Consider the following 19,668-nt stretch of genomic DNA (forward strand, 5'->3'; position numbering starts at 1 on the left):
CTCTCTCCACTACACAGATGACACAGTAACTGGAAGAGTGTCAGCCACACAGTACGTACCAAAGACACATGTGACAGATGGTTGAAATCAGCAGGATCGAAAAGACTGAAAGATTAACCCAATTGGGTGAATGTGACAAAACCAAAAAAGTGAAAAGCAATCTCAAATGCCCTCTAACCAGTACAGGAGACATCAAAATAGAGGACATTGGAAGTCACACACCTGAAAATTCTGAAAAGATAGCAAGAAAAATAAAGGAAAAAATGCAAGAGCCTATAGAGGAAATCAGATTAGAAATAACCTCTCAGCTAAAGAAAGAAATGTTAACCTTAATAAAATTGTTCCTTAGCATGGTGAGAGAAGACATAGACAAAAAAAAAATACACACCCATGGGAAAATGATAGAAACCTACAATTAGCAATTGTAGAAAACAATTAGAACACACTAAATAAATTCAAATAGATATCAAGAAAATTAAAAATTCCATTAAAAGCTGGCAAACCTCTTGAATGAAATGGAAGATAGACTTTCAGACCTTGAAGAAATGATTGCAGAATTCGAAATGGAAAGAAATCTTAAAGATAGCAAGGAACTATGAAATAACAATTGAACAACTCCAAGATGATGCAAAGAAAAACAACATAAGGCTAATATGTATTAATGGAAATGCAGGTGTCAATTGAAGGAACATAAAACACTATTTCCAGGGGCGGGGATTTAGCTCAGTGGCATAAGCACCTGGCTTGCAAGCGTGGAGTCATGAGTTCAATACCTAGTGCCTAAATAAATAATAAATAAAACCTATTTGCAGAAGTCAAAGCAGAAAAGTTCCAAAGCATGGGAATATAGTCAGATATAGTGATAATGAGGCATATAGAACCACAACCAAATTAATCTACACACAGATATATGCTAACCAAAATCCCAGAATGTCAGCACAAAACAGAATACTAAAAGCTTTTAGAGAAAAGAAACAGCTCCTGTCAAGGAAAGCCATTAGATTCATGGCTGACTTCTCAAATGAATACTCAAGGTAACACAAACTCAGAATGAAGTATTTCAAGTCCTGAAAGTAAACAAGATTCAACCCAGAATGATGTACCCTACAAAACTTTGAAAATTAATAGAGAAATAAGATATTTCCAAAGAAAAACTGAACAAATTCCTGTCCACCCAATCAATCCTTGAAAGAGTACAGAAATAGATACTAGACAGAGATAATAATGAGCACAAGTCCCAGAATGATAATAGAAAGACATAACCAGGCAGGCAAGCAATTAAATAATGAGAGAATGCAGAGAATAAACAAGAGGAAAATAACATGACAAAGTTAAGCCAATGCATATAAGTTATAACCATCAATGTCAATGGTCTTGATTCACCAATTAAAAGAAATGGATTGCCAGAATGCATCAATAATCATGATCCAACCATAAGCTATACACAAGAAACACATGTAACTCAAAAGGAAACTCATAGACTGAAAATCAAAGGATGGAAAGCAATACTCCATGTGATATAACATGATCAAGACAGATAAAGAAGGTCACTACATATTTGTTAGGGGAAAAACTCTATAGGCAGAGATAAAAACCATAATATATTTGCACCAAATACAAGAACACTCAACTATATGAGACAAATGCTAGTAGACATGAAAAATCAAAATAGAGTATGAACGTCACAATTATAACAAGAAACTTTAAAACCCCATATTCACAAAAAGACAGACCAATTAGACAAAAAGTCATCAAAGAAAGAATTGAAACAACCCTGTGAACAAATGGACTGACTGTATGTTTAAAGAGGATTCCAACAAACATTAGAATACACATTCTTCTCAACTACATATGGCACATTCTCTAAAATAGAGCAAATATTTGCCCATAGAACATCCTTAAGTAAATGCAAAGGGATTGAAATTTTTCCATGCATATTAACTGATCATCGAAATAGATGATAGAAAAAACTGCAAAACCTACATAAATATACAGAAGTTAAACAACACCCTCACAAAAATGAATGACTCATAGAGAAAGTAAAAGACAATTTTTTTTTATTTAAGAGGAAAAAGAGAAAAACACAAAACAAAACAAAGCGGTGTAAGGTTACACATAATACAGAACTACCAAAAAAAACATAACAGTAAGAAATCACCTGTTAATAGATTACATATTATCATCTTGGAAATAGTTGCTCAAATCACAGTATCAAAGAATACAAAGTAAACATTCAAACAGAGAGACTGCAAACAGCTGTGTTCAATGATCCAAAAACATTAATGTAGTCAGCTATTTAACACCCCTAAACACACATGCTGTTATATCCGTTAGAGCTCTTTTTTTTTCCTCCCTCTCTTTTTTACAACAAAATTTACACATTTTGGATTTTATTACTCCTTAGTTCTTATTACTTTTTTTTGGGGGGGGGAGAATAAAGTCAAATATGGCAAAACAAAGCTGTCAGTCAAAACCAAGGATAGACATAGCACATGATGTAGAACAGAGTACAAGGTTATTAACAATGGTTATCAACGTTGTCTCTTGTTTCCTAATATCTAATGAGATTGTCTATCTCATTAGATATTATAAAGTTGGACAAAACAGTAGAGAACAAGACCAATAAAACTTAGGCATTGTAAACACTACAGGACTTCCAAAGGAGACAATAGTCAAACCAGAATGGGCATCTTAGTGAATTTTATTGCCTTCAAAGTAGTTGCCTATACCCTCACACTTGATACTATCACACAGAATGGAACAGAGTCTAATCAGTCAAAACAAGATCATGGGAGTATTACAGGACTTCAAAACAAGTTAATAGGAAATAAAAAAGAGTTAGTATTATATATCCTAATTTTTTTAATTTTCCCCTTAATTAAAATAAACATAATAAATAACTAAATATTTTTTTAAAGAATAGTAGTGTCTGTCCATAGTGTCTGTCTTTTTCCTTGAAATATTTGGGTAAAACTTCATATAGTATAGCTTCAAATATTTCCATATCAAGAAGCCCAGAATAAAGCCTTTCTAATTAATAAGTGAAAATTTTATAAGGCTTCAAGGCCACATAATGGGGAATCATGATTACCACATATTTTTATATATTTGAATCATTACTTACATTAGGGAAACTATTTGGTATTCATACATGCGAGATTGATTTATTTCACTTATGAGTATGGTCTCAAGCTGCGTCCATTTATTGATAAATATCTCAATGTGATCCTTCTTTATAGCTGAATAATACTCCATTGTATAGAAATACCACAACTTTTTTATCCATTCCTCAGTTGATGGACACTTGGGTTGTTTCCAAGATCTGGCGATTACAAATTGCGCTGCTAGAAACATAGGTGCACATATATCACTGTGGTATGATGCTTTCAGTTCTTCTGGGAATATGCCTAGAAGTGGAATAGCTGGAATAAATGGGATTTCCAATCCCAACTTTTTGAGAAATCTCCAGACAGACCTCCACAAAGGCTGTACCAGTCTACTCTCCCACCAACAGTGCAGGAGAGTTCCTTTTTCCCCACAGCCTCTCCAGCATTTGTTGTTGGTTTTCTTGATCCTGGCCATTCTTTCAGGAGTGAGATGGTATCTCAGTGTGGTTTTAATTTGCATTTCTCTAATGACCAATGATGATGAGCATTTTTTCATGTATTTATTTGCCATTTGCATTTCTTCATCTGAGAATTGCGTATTCATCTCAGATGCCCATTTTTGGATTGGATCTTTGAATTTTGGAGGTCTGAGTTTTTTTAATTCTTTATATGTTTTAGACAAGAGGCCCTTGTCTGAGAGAGAGTTCACTAAAATCTTTTCCCAGTTTGTGGGTTTTCTTTTCACTATGCTGGAGATTTCTTTTGACATGCAGAAACGTTTTAATAAGAAGTGGTCCCAGTTATTGATTCTGGGAAGTATTTCCCGTGTGGTTTGAGTCCTGTTCATGAATTCCCTACCTACTCCTATGTCTCCAAGGTTTCTACCCAATTTGTCTTCCAATAGATTTAGTGTTTCTGTTTTAATATTCAGATCTTTGACCTATTTAGATTTTAATTTAGTACATGGTGATAGACATGGGTCTAGCTTTAGTTTTTGGCAAATGGAGAGCCAGTTTTTCTAGCACCATTTATTAAAGAGACTGTCGTTCTTCCTGTGAACCTACTTGGCTCCTTTATCAAAGATAAGGTGGTTGAGTGTGTTTGAAGTTGTGGTTGTATCTTCTAATCTATTCCATTGATCTTCAGCTCTGTTTTGATTCCAATACCATGTTGATTTTACTACTGTTGCTTTGTAGTATAACTTCAAGTCAGGGATTGTGATGCCTCCTGCTTTGTCTTTGCTGCTTAGAATTGCCTTTGCGATTCTAGGTCTCTTCAGGTTCCAGATGAAATTTAGGAGTGATTTCTCTAGATCTATAAGGTATGTTGATGGTATTTCTATAGGGATTGCATTGAATCTGTATAACAGTTTTGGGAGAATGGCCATCTTCACAATGTTTGTTCTTTCTATCCATGAGCAAGGGATGTCTTTCCATTTTCTGAGATCATCTTCAATTTCCTTTTTCAGTGTATTATAATTTTCACTGTATAAGTCTTTCACTTCTTTCGTAAGAGTAATTCCTAAATATTTCATTTTTTTTGCTTGCTAATGTGAATAGTCCAGTTTCTCTTATTTCCTGCTCTGTGATTTTGTTGTTTGTGTATAGGAATGCTATTGATTTCTGAGTATTGATTTTGTATCCAGCCACATTACTGAATTTATTTATTGTATCTAAGAGTCTTTCAATGGAGTTTAGGGGGTCTTCTATGTAGAGTATCATGTCATCTGCAAACAATGATAACTTAACTTCTTCTTTTCCTATCTTTACCCCTTTTATTTCTCTTTCTTGCCTAATTGCTCTGGCTAGTACTTCCAGTACTATATTAAATAGGAGTGGTGATAAAGGACATCCTTGTAAAAGACAAAATTAGACACTATACATGCAATGAAAGTAATATTAAAAGGGAAATATATAACAATGAATTCTCAACTCAGGAAGACAAAAGGAGCACAGCTAAACAACATCATGCTGGCACCTCAAGCTTCTAGGAAAATGAAGACGTCAACACCAAAGCTCATAGAAGGGAGGAAATTACAAAGATTAAATCAGTAATTAATACAATGGAGACTATGAAAACAGTACAAAGGACCAGCAAATTGAATAGTTGTTTCTTTGAAAGAATAAACAAAGTTGATAAAGCCCTAGCTATCTTTATCAAGAAAAGGAAACAAAGACTGCAAATTCCTACAATTAGGAAAGAAAGAAGTGAATTACAGATGAAGTGGACATTTAGAAGATCATCAATGCCTACTCTGACAATCCTTTCTCTCATAGGCTGAAAAATGCAGAGGAAATGGACAGAATCCTAGAAAGATAACAATTTCTACAGTTGAATCAATATAAACATTTTGAATAATGGAATATTAGTTGATGAAACTGAAAATGTAATTAAAGTGCTACCAACAAAAAAGAGTCTGAGAACTGAAAGGAACTGAAAGTAAACAAGAAAAGAACCACAGAAAAGAACCAAGATCTCTGAAGATTTCTGTACTTTGCTTATATTCTTGAGCTTTACTCCTGGTGTGTGTCCTTTTATGTACTTAGCATGAACAGAATGAGTGAGCGCATTGCTCACATTTGAGAGTTTCTCAGCAGTGTGTGTGTTGTCAGTCAGGTATTCTGTAAATACTACTTTTTTTGTTCATAGTGTATTCGTCTGCTGTAAATTAACTAACAATTTTTCCTCTTGTGCTTTGTCATTATTGACAGAATAGTATTAAATATTCCACTCTCATTACTCTTTGGAGACAGGCAGTCTTTGTTTTGTGTATTTTGCAGATCTTCTTTTAGGTTCTTAAATTTTGAGAATGCTACACTGTTTTTGATAATTGGACCTTACTTTCATTATGGGCTTATATTCTTTATCTTGGTAAGTTTCTTTAACATCTATTTAGTCTGATGTTAATATAATTGCAGTGAGGCTTCTCATTTCCTGAGATACATACTTAAGGAGTTATAAATGAGCTACTGCTGAAATGTGGGAGTTGATAGAATGTCACATCAGCTCTTCTTGATGGGCTAAACGATGAAGCTCACAGCTGAGATGGCTGAGCCTACATTATTCAGCTCCAGGATTTCTTCTCTCTTGTGTGACTCCCCCATTGGAATGATGTCTTGGCTTCTTTTCCAACTTTTCTGGCTCATCTTAGTAGTACTTCTTGGAATAGTTTTGCTCTTAACATTATTATTTTTTAAAATTGCACTCACCTTTCTTAACATTTCTACTTGAGAAAACTTGTCATCTACTCTGGCTTTCTTCAGAACTCAATTACTATTTTTTAGTTATACCTAGTTGGACTGCTAGTTGGAACTGATCTTCGATTTTTATATGTATAGATTATCTGACCCACTATGGCCTAGAGCCCTACTGTTGATAAATGTTAGCAGAAACTACTCTGTTGAATGCTCTTATAAATGATTTAAATAAACACTTCATTAAACACTTTAAATATTGAAGTAATACCTTCAATCAATCTTGGTAAAATCAGTGTGAGCCAGTAATCATTATTTATTTTAGAGATTAAGGGAATGAGCTAAATCTAAGCTTAAAATATGGTGAAATTTGAGCATCAGTCAACTGTGGAACTGGGACTTATGCCTACTGATACATTTCCAGAATTCATGTTCATTCCTTCTTTTCAGCTAGTTTTGGCTGCCAGTTCCATAGATGTTAACTGATACACACAAGTTATTACTCTAGAAATCTGATTTTTGAGATAAGATTGAGAATTGAGAGTCGGCTCCTATATAATTAGGATGACTTAAATTTTGTCCCTCCAGGTGGAAACTCCTGGGGGTTCAGTTCTTCTGGGACCTGGCTGAACATTGTTGAAATCTCTAAAAAAGCATCCATTATTCTGCCCCGTGTGTAAATCAATGTGCAGGTCTAGCACGGCACCTCTGTATCCAGGTCCCTCAAGATTGGGCTTTGTCTTCCTCACCATGTGCATTGGCGAGGCCACCACCATGCAGAGAGCTGACGCTTCCATTCTTACTTCTAGACAGTGATGACTTGCTCTGATGGAGTCAAGGAACACAAAAAAGGATATCTTTCAAGAAATGTGTATGCTGTAGTTTGGGGCATGTGAACATTTAGAAATATGGCAGAGACTTTGAACTTTGGGACTGGGATTCTGATTCTCTAGAAGAGCAGACATCAGTGTTTTGTTTACATCTTCTTCAGAGTAAACAACTGGTATGAAAGATTTTTTTTTGAAATGAATTGTGTATTGTTTACTAAAAATGATAGTATCAATGTATGGTAGTCTTGACTACTGATAATTTTAAGTGTTTTCACTTCAAAAAGAATGTCAGGTAAGTTTAAGTTTCCCATTTTGCAATGCACATGTATTTCAAAACATATCATACTTGAGAAATATATATCTATATGTAATTTTTGTCTATAGAAAGAGAAATAATTCTTTGAAAAGAGAGATGGTATCCTTTAAGTTATAAAATTGAAAAATGTTAGATTTTGGAGAGGCATAGCATTCATCCTTTTCACTTTAAAAAAGACTCAATATTATTTACATTAAATAAATAAGCAAATAGTTATTGGACTAAATATAAAACTAGTCTGTAGTACCTTTCTTATCTCAAAAAATATATGCAGCAATATTTGGATAAATATAAGCAAAATATTTCTGACATGGTTTAACATCCATAATAAAACAGGAGAATGTATTGTCTCTGTGATTGTTGACAATATACTCCATACAACACTAAGCAAGCATTCATTGCAAGGATCATATATGGATAAATTATTATATGTTGTTTGAAAATATTATAGACCTAGCTTCTAAAATGATTATTATGTATCTTGAATTGGTATTGCTTTTATTTCCAAAGGCTGTTCATTGTTTATCATATGCCAGCCAGATATTTTCATATTAATTAGCTTACAAAATCATCTTTTAGTCATTTTAAGAAGAATTTTTATCCTCATCTGAGTAATGAACCACCTACAAATATTTTCTTGAGGGATTTTACTGTGTTATAGAGTATACATTTGACATTTCCTGTATGTTATTATTATGAATTCAAGTTAATGTCTTCAATATTGTTTGCAAAAAAATCTATGACAACTTGTAAAATAATTCTGTTATTTTAGCTCAGGCAGTATTTAATTTTGTGTCTAGATTTTAATCACAGGCTGCTGCCTGAGCTCTAAGGCAGGCATCTCATGTACTATCCTGAATTAATATTCTTTTACTGGAATTATGCTGTGGGGAAATTGTGACTTTCCTTCTTTTCTACTGAATCTTCTCATCTTATAATCCTTTTCTGGAATCCCACTTTACTTCACACTTATCCTACAGCGAATCTTGTTCTCTCAGAATGCCTTTCTTTATGAGCATGACAAAGTATCATTTATTCACTCTACTCTTAAGAGAAATTTTCTCCAGTGTGCATTTGGTCATTTTGACATCCCTTTATCAAGGGGAGCAGGCAGTACATCCTGGAACATTGTGTCCTAGGCACATTATAACATTTGGAAACTTCACTGTCCTTGCTTAGCTTTTCTTTGTCTGCTATGAGGATATGGACATTCATTGCCTTACTGCTTGCCCCTCCAAACATATTCTCAGGAGATTTTCATTTTCCCTTCATACTGTAAGATGAGTCAAGAATGGTGATTCCCTGTTAAAATAATCTTATAAGAAGAAAGAGTTTTAGATCACATAATTGGGAAACTTGATTGACCCAGAGATCAGTGCTAAATTCTCCAAAAGTAAAACATACCTAGTAACTAGGGATCCTATCTAAACTAAAAGCTCAATAACATTTTAAAATTGTCTGTTATACAAGAGATTAAAAAATTTGTCCTGGGTTTGAATACTAGTTGTATTTTGTAACAAAATAATTCTCTTCATTTTTGTGACAGATTCCCTGTGACCCTGATGGAAGGGAAGAACTGGACAGCAGTGGTGGAGTTTGTCCTCCTGGGCCTCGCAGGTCACCTCCATCAGAAGATCACCATTTTCTTCCTGCTTCTCTCTGTTTATCTCATCACACTGGGCAGTAATTTGGGGATGATCACTCTCATATGGCTCGATCCCAGACTCCACAGTCCTATGTACTTTTTCCTTAGCCACTTGTCCTTTGTAGATGTTTGCTCCTCTTCTTCTGTCACCCCCAAAACCCTGTGCCAAATCTTTGCAGAGAAGAAGAGCATCTCTTTTGTGGGCTGTGCTGCACAGTTGTGGTTCCTTGGTCTCTTTGTGGCAATGGAGTGTTTTCTCCTGGCTGCCATGGCCTATGATCGGTACACAGCCGTGTGTAAGCCCCTGCTGTATACACTCATCATGTCCCCGCGGGTCTGTGTTCAGCTGGTGATGGGCTCCTATGCCATAGGTTTTACAAGCACCATGACCCATACAGTGTTGACATTTTCCTTACCCTTCTGTGGTCCAAACACAATCAATCACTTTTTCTGTGATATTTCCCCATTGCTTTCTCTAGCATGTGTTGACACTAGGATCAATAATTTGGTGCTTTTTGTCTTGTCTGGAGCTATAGTAGTGCTCAGCGGTGGGATCATCGTGGTGTCCTATGTGTGCATCATAGTGGCCGTCCTGAAGATCCAGACTGCCCATGGCAGGTGGAAGGTCTTCTCCACATGTTCTTCTCACCTGGCCACAGTCTCAATCATGTATGGAACACTTTTCTTCACGTATGTCCTACCTAGCTCGGGCTCATCTCTGAGTATCAATAAAGTTATTTCTGTGTTCTATACCATGGTCATCCCTGGGTTGAATCCTCTCATCTACAGCTTGAGGAACAAGGAGGTAAAAGAGGCATTCAAGAGAAAGGTGGAAAGGAAGTGCTTTCTGGTTGGTGGGTGAGGTAATATCCGTTTGTGTGTCACCACTGATGGGGCAATGCATAGTAAAGAGAGTCTGTGGCAGAGTTTGCAGGTAAGTCCTGATGCTGCCTGTTCAAAAAATAACTGGGAAATATAGAACTACTTAAAGATTTGTCTACCTCTGTCTTGCTCTCTGTGACATATGTGTGTTTCATACTAAGATAGAGATGGATTAAAAGGGTAAACTGTAAAATATACAAGAAACAAATGTAGGTGAATATTTGCAAAATCTTGAGTGTCTGAAATTTTTTATTCTGACTTTGAAACAGAAAATTATGTAGAAAGAACAAAGCAGTACAAATAATTTTAACAGTAAAATAACAAGTTGTAAGAAATATTTATGTTCTTGTGCCTACAATGAGATGCTCTCCCCTGTCTGTAAGAGCAGCCACAAATTCACAGCAAAATATAAATACTATTCGTAAATGTGTCAACAAATGACCAGGCGTTGAAAATCACAGTAATGCTAATTTCCAAAATGACACGGAAAGAACATTTAGCCTCATATTGGTCAAGTCAATGAGATAAAATTAAAGTGCCAGTGCTGTACATTTGATCATAGACCATACCTTCACAGATTTTAAGCATGATGAGATTTTTACTTATGTATGGACATTCATTTTCCACTGGTCACATGAATGGCTCTATTTCTATTAGCAATGGGATGATTTCCACTTATAGTAGCATATTTATATTGGTCCATCATTATGTAATATTGTATATTAATGTGTATGTAATATGATATTTTAATATATGCATAAAAGCCTGCACAGATTAAATCACAGTGTTTAACCTTTTCCCTTTCCTGGACTTTTCTTTGTGTTTGGAACCTTTGACTTGCTTTATATCTTTAGTTATATCAGAACATGTTTACTGATCATGATGTTTGTATTCATTGTAAGGAGTAAATGCACATAATTAATGTATCTTGATTCTTTGTTCTCAATTTCCTCTCCCTACTGTCCTCTCTGCTTCATCTGTACATTCCTCCCTCTATTTTTACCATTACTATTGTTATTATTTCTTATGAATTTTAGTCTATATTTGAGGCACATAATGATTACACTGGGGGTATTTGGTACATGTACATGCTTTTCTCTTTTAGATCTTCATAAAATATAGATTTGTGAATGATGGTCACCCGTTATGTTTGCAACCAGAGATTATTCCTTATATCTGATTGTGTCTTGGTACACTTTATCTAACCTCTGTTAATCCACACTCAGTCCCAATGTTTCATTCCAAAATTCCTCATTTATAAATTCAGAGCACAGAATTCTAAATCACAATACATGAATAATACATATGTATCAGCATTCTGTAGAGTGTAAAAAAAACAAAAATAACAGAAATATTTATTATTATTCGAAAAAGGAAAAGAACAATCTTTTTGTTTAGTCTTCTGTGGTAAATGTGAAGCATGAACAAGGCATTCAGGAGCGAACCTAGAGAGATCTAATTTATATAATGGTGGCTATATAAAGTCTATATAACCTAGGTTAACAAAAACAAAGATATATATCAATGAGAAGCACGGGTCCTATATTTAAAGTGGGTGAGATATCTGTAATGAATAAAATGCACTTCCTATAGGAGTAATCATGCTGTTGGAAAGAAGCCCCAGGCTCAATTTTTTCAGTGCAAATAGTGTGAATAATTAAACACATAGACATCTAAAAAATCTTGACAAGGTAAGTTTTTACAGCTGACCTGTAAAACCTTCCCAAGTGTCAAAGTCCTGATACATATTAATACAGCTTCCCATTCTTTCACACATCTTTCACCCAGGTCCCCAGTAACTTAGCAACTGCTTTAGCCCCCGCTTTCTGTTGTCTATCTGCAAGGAGTGTGTCTAGTGTTACAAGATATGCGTAACTGGCTATTTTTCTGCAGACTATATCATGAAGAAGGCTAAGAGAGTTAACCCAGCTTTGCAAATTGTTCAGTTTACTTGAATGTAAATTTTTCTAATTATCTTTTTCAGCAAGAAGAGAAAAGAAAACTTTCCCTAAAATATTAGAGGTACCTGTGTTGTAGAGACCTTATACCTGATCTCGTGTGTGGTAAAGTGCCCACAGTGCAGCTAATGAGGACTGAACTTGAAGCATCCTTCAACATCTTCTGAAGCCAGAATGCATCTTCAGTGATCAAGTTGCTGAATTAGGAAGAGGAAGAAAGAACTCTGCTGCAAATTCATGCTTTTGTAACGATTTTAATTTCATGACTCAAGTGTTCTGGACTCTTCCATTCCTACTGGCTGTAGGAAGCTGAGATCCATCCAAGTAGCTTATGCTATTGAGCTTCTCCATAGGCTGGTGTGTCTCTGAGTAGTATTTTTAATTGCATTAATATAGTTAGTAAACTTGGTTGAGTCTTCTCGGGGAACACAGTCATTGGATACCATCTTTGTTCTTTTATAATGAAGCGTCTGAAGCATCTCCACATCTCTGACCCTCTGAGCCCCTTCCTCAACATCTCCCATGACAGCTATGGCAGCTTCACCTCACTTACTATGCATTCTCATTTTTCCAAGCAAAACTATCACAACTGTGAAAGGTTCATTCTCATTGCTGCCAAAATTTCAAGAGACATAGAGATTGGGGAAGAAAGAGCTTTTTGACAAAATGCCAATAAGGCAGAACATAAGACTCTTGTTCTACAGAGTCATCTTGCTTAAGGGTTGCAGGGACCAGGCCTTTGTAGGGATTTTACAGGTGGCATATCAAGGGAGCATTGGTCCTTGGATAGTTACAAAGCTCAGGTGTTGTGCATTTCTGATGACAGGCTGATACTATTGGAGGTCACCGCGCACTTTAGATTCCAAATGTCTAAAGAGAAGTTACTTGTTAGAAAGCATTGTGAAGACTTATCACTCATTTATTTCTCTTTTCCCACTGCAGAGCTGCTCTGCAGTTGATCATTAGAATGGCAAAGGTGTCTGTCATCAGAAAACACAGGAAAACAGCACAATGCAACTGCTTTCCACAGCAAGGGAAGATGGCAACTGCCCCATCAGAGAGCAAGGGAAGACAATGGGAAAGCCAATGCTGCTGAAGAGGAAAGTGAAATGCAGTTTTCACAGGACAGTTTTCACCTTCTTGGGTGCTGCCCGGGAAAATTGGTAGATGACTAGTAATCGACTGATCAGCTGTGTGACCTCCAAAGACGGTAATATTTAAAGTCAACTAAACAAATGGATATTGAGAGTTTATTTAACTCTCTCTCAGCTGCACTTCTAGTGCACTAGGGATCAGTTGTGGTTTTTTTTTTTGTTTGTTTGTTTGTTTGTTTGTTTTTTGTTTTTTTTGTTTTGTATTGTTTTTCTTGTAAACTTATTCCCGATGCTTCCATGTTGTGCGGGTCTACACATTCTCTGGTACTTAGTTCCCACTCCAAGATGCACAACCCTGAATGGTAGCCAAGCCATGGCACATACCAGCCACGTCATACCACACCAGTAGTGTAACTGTTTGTGATATACATCTTCTGATCTCTTAAGCACTCTGGTCTAGGTAAGAAAGACTTCTGTTTTCTAGAGTGATGAAAGGGTCATTTCTGCAGGGTCAGAGGCTTTAGTATTTGAGATATATCTACACAGTCTGAAACATATCCAGACCATGATCCCAGTTCTCAGTGTCCAACTCTTTAAGAATCCTGGCTTTTGTTTTATACAATGCTTAGCTTAAACTTCAATGAACAACAAAAAAAAATGAAGCAGACACCAGGAGATTGAAAAACCGCCCACGCTCATGGACTGATAGAATGAATACTGTTAAAATGACCACAATGATGCAAGCTTTTTCAGCTTCAGTGCAATCCCCATCAAAGTTCCAATGGCATTCTTCACAGGGCTAGAAAAATATCTCAGAATTCATATACAAACACAAAAGGCAGAATAGCAAAGCAACCCTAAGTGGAAAGAGCAAGCATGAAGTGTCATTTACATACCTGATTTCAAATTATACTTCAAAGCCATCATGCCCCAAACTGCATTATTTTCACATAAAAAAGAAACATCTAGAAAGTGGAACAGAATGGAGAACACAGAAATAAACCATTCAACTACAGCAATCAGATGCTAGATGGAAGGGCTGAAAATACACGCTGAAGAGCAAACCGGATTCTTAGGAAATGGTGTTGGGAAAACTACATTCATATGCTGAAGACTAAAACTACATCCCTGTCTCTCACCCTGTAGGAAAATCAGTTTATAATGGATCAAAACCTGTGTAAAAGACTTTAAGCTTTGAAACTGATGGAAGATATTTGTAGGCACTGGAAAAAATGGTTTGAATGGGTCCTCAGTAAAACAAGAAATAATAGCAAATGCCAACATTGTATACTGCAAACACGTACTAATTAACAGTTTAAAGATATTTTGACATGCAAAAATATATTTTAATATATATTAAACCACACCTGGATCACATGTTAGCTCTGCTCTATTTTTAGTTTTTTGAGGAACCTCCATACCAATTTCCCTAGTGGCTGTACTCAGTTCTTTCATCATCGGTGTGTAAGAATTCCACTTCCACCAGTAACCCCGCTAGCACTTACTCTATTTTTGCATTCTCTCTGACCACCCTTCTGCCTGGGGCCAGGTGGAATTTCCATGTAGCTTTGATTTACATTCAGCTAAAGAATCCGCACTAAAGTTCTGTTTTATCCATTCAACCACAGAATCAGAACAATTCTATTTCTTTCAAATATCTTTGTTACTGGAACTGCAATAAAATATAATAGCCTCTTATCTCCAATCATGCTGGTTGGAGTAATGTAAATATCTAGCCTGGGTGTGATACCATCATCACATGTAGAAGCTTATCTCCCCTAGATATAGAATTTAAAATATCAAACAGGCTACTTTGCCCAAAAGTAATTTTTCAGGTAAATTGAATTTATTATTTGACTCTTTTAAAATTATTTTATGCTTATTTCTTTCATTCTTCTAAAAATAAAATGTCAACATCATTAAAGAGAAAAAAAATATGGACAAGCAGCAAAAAGGTAAAAAAAAGTTAAAAATCTATAATCTTATCTTTCCTCCTTGATATAATTTTGTTAATAATATCCAGATGCTTCTCTCTTTAATTTTAAAATGTTGTCACTATTTATTATTTCATATTTAGCTTTTTTCCGCTACTATTATTCATAAAAATAGTAGTTTTTTATGAAAATTAAAAAGAAAAGCTAAAATAATGAAAAACAACTTCAAACATTTGCAAATTCAGAAGTCACTGCTGAGAAGACAGGAGAAAATAAAAATGCAAATAACTTATAGCTTATTTTCGGGTCAGTTGTCTTTATTTTAAAATGAGAGCAACAACAGTACAATGAATAGAGTTTAAAGATGTATGTAATCATTTTTCTGCCCTGTTGAAAGTGATAAATTCAAGAAAAATTACAAGTTTAAAAGTTGAGAAGTGCCTATAATTCATGTTTCAGAAATGCCTATCTGGTACAATCTAGAATATAGCGATATTTATAGCACTGCTAGTTGAGCGTGTTATACCTACCCACCATTTAGATTTGGGGAAGGAAATACTCCTGGGTGAGAAATGAGCAAGAAGTCCTCTGTGAACCGAGGCAAAGTACCCGGAGGAGAAAGTACAGGAGGGCGTGGAATTGCTGAGGCAGCCCACACCAAGTGCGGTAAAAGGTCCTGAGAGGACCAGCGCTGTCTTGGGTAAGGCTGGTGGAAGTCAGTGTCACAGTCCTTTTCCCTCCTGTGGAGGAGCTGAACCTTGCCAAACCAGTTAGCCAGGATGCCAGGACAGATGATGGGGTTCAAGGGGCTCAAAGGGGCTGTTTGCCCTTTGCAGAGCACTGGCCACCAAGATCTGGGTGGTGATGGACAGACGAAGAACAGTCATGGCTTCCTGTTTGTTTCTTCCAAGGAGCCGAACTCAGTTGTGATCCAGGTACAGAGAGACTGAAACAGTGCCAAGGGGATGCTATTCAATGGGTTTCTAGTTCAGCCCAAAAGTTTCTGCCTTTGATTTATTGGATTTAGTTATATTTGAAACATTTAATTTAAAGAATGGAAAGCACAGTCTCAGATATGAATATGTTCCATGCTCATAGTAAAATAGGATTTAATTTTACACTTATCATTGAAGCTTCCCCTCTAAGGAAGATCATGAAGATTTCAGCTGTGGTTTAAGAAGGAACCTCCTGTCATGTGTGGTACATACACATCACCTGGTATCCAGAGCTCTGTGTCCCTGCCATGCCACCTAAAGGTCACCACTAGGACCCATAGCTAGTCTGTAGGTTCACAAACACCACTTGGAATTCATGGCACCTGTGGATTTCCAATACTTCTCCATCATGGAGTCTGAGGATTCTCCCGATTATTCTTCTCCCTTATCATATTTTCATTTGAGATAGTATGCCTTAAATTACTTTTAATTCTATAAAATAATAAAAGAACATAATGACAGATAATGTCCTGTACATAAGGTTGGTATTTTTTTTTTGAATTGTGAGATTAATTTGGAATTACAACAAGCCTCAGTGGCATAACACTCTGGATATTGATTATTTATTATTTACTTCTTATTGTTATTGTGAGGATCATTTCTGCTATGGTGGGCACAGAATCTCCATGCATTTATGAAGCATGACAGCATTAATGCTTTTGCACATGTTAATTGTATGCATGGGATTTTCCTGTATCTCTCGAATACAGAGTCATTGTTCTCTGCTGGGACTGCTTCATAGTGAGTCCCAGTGTCAACAGAATCAGCTTTTAAAAAGGAGTGCAAGCTTTACATGGAGGATGGTAGGTGGAGAAGGAGTTTCTTAGTGAAAATTGAACTTGGAATACACCCTTGTGCCTGGCCTCTTAGCAATGCTTCTGAATTAAGAGACAAAGTAATAGCTGACTAAACAAGATTTGTGTTGCCCTGTGAGTTAACATCATTGAGAACTGAGGCAGAAGAGAACAAACAATGAAAAGGAAGCCAGCCCCTGCAGTGAACCAGCACCATGTGCAGATTGTGGCCCCCTGGGGCACAGCCAGACCCCAGCCTTTTTCTGTGGCCACTCATGGACTGTGGGGGAAAAGAAAAAGAAATCAACAAGAAACAGCGAAACAAGAAAAGCCAACTCTCCCTATCCCTGTAAGCAGCCTGCTGATCTGGAGAAACATAGGCAGTGATGATAGCTATTCATGTGAAGTGAAATTTGATGCTTGTGGTGTCTGGTGTTTCACTGACCTTGCAGGTCTAGAACCAGTGGTCTGATCACCTGTTCAGAGGATCATGGTACACAGTCTCACAACTATGGGTCTTTCCTTCTGAAGGTGGTAGATACTGTTGATTCCATATTATCTTGTTTTAAAGATCTGTATTATTTTCACTGTTTTTGGGGGGAGGGTGGGTTTTGTTTTGTTTTGTTATATCCATGGCATGGCAACTATTTACAAGATAACAAGATATACTATGGTAGCCATTTTGGATTTACTATTGGCTTGTTTTGAAGTCCTTTATTGCATTCATTATTTTGTTTTTATTGGTTCTACTCTGCTCTTTTTTTTTTTATATTTCTACTATATTTGAAGGTATCTACAGCTGTTTTGAAGACAACAAGAAGCATTATGGTAACCATTGCTGATTTCATATTGTTTTGAAATCCTGTGTCACTTATACTGGATTCTATGATTGGCTTTGCTCTATTTTGTTTTACTTGTTCTTATTCTCTTTAAAATAAAAAAAAATGTATTTCCACCACTTTATTGAGCAGAACTGTTTCCTTTTATCCTGATGTAATAAGAATAAGCATTCAAACCTTGTGCAGGGAATGTCAAACACGCTTCCCAGGTTCAAGTTCATTGTCATTTTAAACCATGTACATTCTTTCCAGGCTGCATTCTTGGGTCTCTGTACCTGAGGACAATTTAGAGCAGCCCCTCACTGGCTGCCTCCTCCTACACCATAAGCATTTGCAGTAGTGTCTTTTCTTTTATATTTTTAAATTTTAATTTGAAAGTAGTAAACATACAACAGAACAAGACAGAACAAAACCAACTGAGACAATGCAGTGAAATTGGTACAGAACTTCACAACAGGACACTGGGATGGTAATAATAGTTACTATGGTATATCTTGTTATCTTCACAATAGTTGTTCAGTCAATTAGGTATAGTGAAATCAAACCAAAAACAAACATTATAAAACCAATTGAGAGTATTAAATAGAGCAAAAGAAATATAACAAAACAAAACAGTGAAAACAACTTTTGCATTCAAACAGAAGACAGAAGGAAATTCCCCATATTTGCTATACTGCATGTGATCAACCTTCCATGAGATGCCGAGACATCTATACCCAGTAGCTATGGGGGTGGTGGTATTTGATTCTCAGCCCATGTGTCAGTAGGCTCATGGGAGCCGCTGGTTCTCCTCTTGGCCCACACCAGTGGCACTTACCAAGAGGACAGGCTAATAAGATGCCTAAGTCCCACCATGGCCAGATCTCGGGAGTTCTGGTTCTCCTCCTGGCCCATACTGGGGGTGTTTACCAAAAGGGTGTGAGAATAAGCTGTCTAAGTCCCACCATGGCCAGATCTCAGGAGCACTGTTTTTCAGTTTTTGGTTTTTTTTTTTTTGTTGTTGTTGTTTTTTGTTTTTTGGTTTTTTTTGAGAGAGAGAGAAACAACAGAAAAGTCAAGAAGCAAACAAATCACAAAATCATAACAACAAAAGAACAACAACAACAGCAACAAAGAGTGACAATAGCTATATAGGTTTTCAAAACAAGATGATAGGAACTTAACAATGTTTCCTACATTGCATATTGTCATCTTAAAAGAGTTGCTCAAGTTACCAGTTATAGGAATGAAGTAAACCAGTAAAATGGAACAAAACATTGGATTTCAGAAACAAGACAGAAAGAAATTCCCCACAGTTGCCATAATATGTATTGTTATCTTCGAAAGAGATGCTCAGAATACCAGTTTTAGGCCTGTAAAGTCAATCAATGTATGTGTTATGTTATTATTATTATTTTTACTTCAGTTGCTATCATCTCAGCCTGACTGCCTCTGAATCAGTCTTTTGCCTGTGGGTGGGGGAAGGTGGGAATGTTGCTCTTCTTTTCTCCCAGCCTGCACAATGGCTGGCTTAGGGGAAGGCATGGTTTGGCCTTTTGATTCTCCTCTTATTCCCTGTGACAGCTGCCCCTCTGCAATAGTTTCTAATCTCTAAGTGTAATGCTATAGGGCAGTGGTCCCCAAACTCTTTTGGCATAAGGGAACGTTTTCTTGGAAGACAACTTTTCCAGAGATGGCAGTGGAGTGTGTGTTTCTTTTCTGAATGATTTAAAGGATAGCACAATCTAAAGCTGACACTTGTGTAGTGTGTAACAAGTTTCAGGCTCTTATGAGAATCTAATGCCACAACTGATGTGACAGGAGTTGACACTCGAGTGGGGATACCAGTGATGTGCAGAAGCTACAGATGAGGCTTCACTAGACTGTCCATTGTTCACCTCTTCCTGGGAACCTTGTTCCTAACATGTTGTAGACTAATACAACTTCATGGTCCAGCATTGGGACCCTTGCCTATACGGTCTACAGCACTTGAAAATCTTCTGTCAGTTTCTAGAATATCAGATCAGGAGGATAATGCAACATTAACACAATCAACAATAAAATGAAATAAAACCAAAACTTCCTTCATCTCAGATGGCTA

At 36.4% G+C, this 19,668-nt stretch overlaps 1 protein-coding gene across 1 annotated transcript; it reads left to right on the top strand.

Moving 5' to 3' along the window:
- Positions 1-9,009: 9,009 nt before the first annotated feature.
- On the top strand, positions 9,010-9,954 carry LOC100722047 (olfactory receptor 5G3-like). Its single transcript, XM_003464336.1, has one exon. The coding sequence runs from the start codon at positions 9,010-9,012 to the stop codon at positions 9,952-9,954; it is 945 nt and encodes a 314-aa protein (XP_003464384.1).
- The last annotated feature ends 9,714 nt before the right edge of the window (positions 9,955-19,668 follow it).

The sequence above is a fragment of the Cavia porcellus genome, unplaced genomic scaffold (assembly GCF_034190915.1).
Source record: "Cavia porcellus strain 051 isolate PalLab524CR breed Dunkin Hartley unplaced genomic scaffold, mCavPor4.1 scaffold_17, whole genome shotgun sequence".
NCBI lineage: Eukaryota > Metazoa > Chordata > Mammalia > Rodentia > Caviidae > Cavia > Cavia porcellus.